This window comes from Propithecus coquereli, unplaced genomic scaffold (genome assembly GCF_000956105.1).
Source record: "Propithecus coquereli isolate 6110/MARCELLA unplaced genomic scaffold, Pcoq_1.0 Scaffold292, whole genome shotgun sequence".
NCBI classification, from domain to species: domain Eukaryota; kingdom Metazoa; phylum Chordata; class Mammalia; order Primates; family Indriidae; genus Propithecus; species Propithecus coquereli.
Genome location: NW_012148530.1, coordinates 1726412 through 1727635, shown reverse-complemented (window position 1 = coordinate 1727635; position 1224 = coordinate 1726412). Strand labels below are relative to the sequence as shown.

The window sequence follows — 1224 nt, the reverse complement described above, 5'->3', positions numbered from 1 at the left end:
TTAAATGATGTGCATATTTCTTAGTTCCTGAGCATCTTAAATAGTTGAATAGCATACAGTTCTTTGTCCTTTTTCTTCTAAACTAAACTGTATGTATTTATAGATGCTGGTGTCTGAAATAGAAATGAAACAGAGCAAAATGGATGAGTGTCAAAAATATGCGGAACAGTACTCAGCTACAGTGAAGGTAAGAAGACTCACTTACTCTAGACAGATTTAATATTCAGGTATGTGATTCTACAATGTACTTTTAAAGCCATACAAATAATTTCACACAATATTAAAAAGTAAAAAGAGGAAATATTCATTTGAACTTTTTTGACACTTTTCTAATAATTCTTCATGAAATCTGAGTCAAATAACAGCCTGATGCATTCATGTTCTCTGTGTCACTCATGTGCACGAGCTTGTGCGCAGCCTCCCAACACTCACACCCACACACACCTGAATGAATACAGAGCTCTCAAGTTAGTTTCTTATCACTTTTTGCTCTTTCTTTTTTCTTTAACATGGCTAGAGTATTCTGTGGGAGAACTTCTAACTTTCTCGTTTAGGGGACATTTCTCAAGCTTTTCAAGTTACTGTTGACAACTTCTCAACTTTAGCCTTCCAGATCCACAGTACCATTGCCTAGCTGGAGGGAAAGGAGGTTGCTTGTAACTATTTCCATGAGCTTCCAAACAGACTTGGGAAATTACCTAACTACCTTACATGTTTCTGATTTTATTCCCACCTTGGAAACAGCTCCAGGAGTGGATAGATTTCTAAAAATGTAGTGTGGTTTTGTTTGTTTGTTTTGTTTTTTTGTTTTTGTTTTTTTGGAGACAAGAGTCCCACTTTGTCTCCTAGGCTGGAGTGCAGTGGTGCAATCATAGCTCACTGATGCCTGAACTCCTGGGCTCAAAGGATTCTCCTGTCTCAGTCTCCTGAGTAGCTGGGACTACAGACATGCACCTCCCTGCCTGGCTAAAAATGTAGTTTTACAGTACAGTAATGTGTCACTTAACAACAGGGATATGTTCTGAGAAATTCATCGTCAGGTGATTTGTCCTTGTGCAGACATCATAGAGTATACTTAAACCTGGATGGTATAGTGTATTACATACCTAGGCTATATAGTAGAGCCCAGTGCTCATAGGCTGCAAACCTGTATAGCATGTTTCTGTACTGAATACTGTAGGCAATTATAACACAATGGTAAATATTTGTGTTTGTAAACATATC

At 37.7% G+C, this 1224-nt stretch overlaps 1 protein-coding gene across 1 annotated transcript in view; it reads left to right on the top strand.

Annotated features, from left to right (window-relative positions):
• DST (dystonin) overlaps positions 1 to 1224 on the top strand; it is a 374223-nt gene that overhangs the window by 206210 nt on the left and 166789 nt on the right. The window contains exon 28 of the mRNA XM_012648708.1: positions 104 to 205. Coding sequence (XP_012504162.1) covers positions 104 to 205 — 102 coding nt within the window. The remainder of the gene's footprint in view (positions 1 to 103; positions 206 to 1224) is intronic.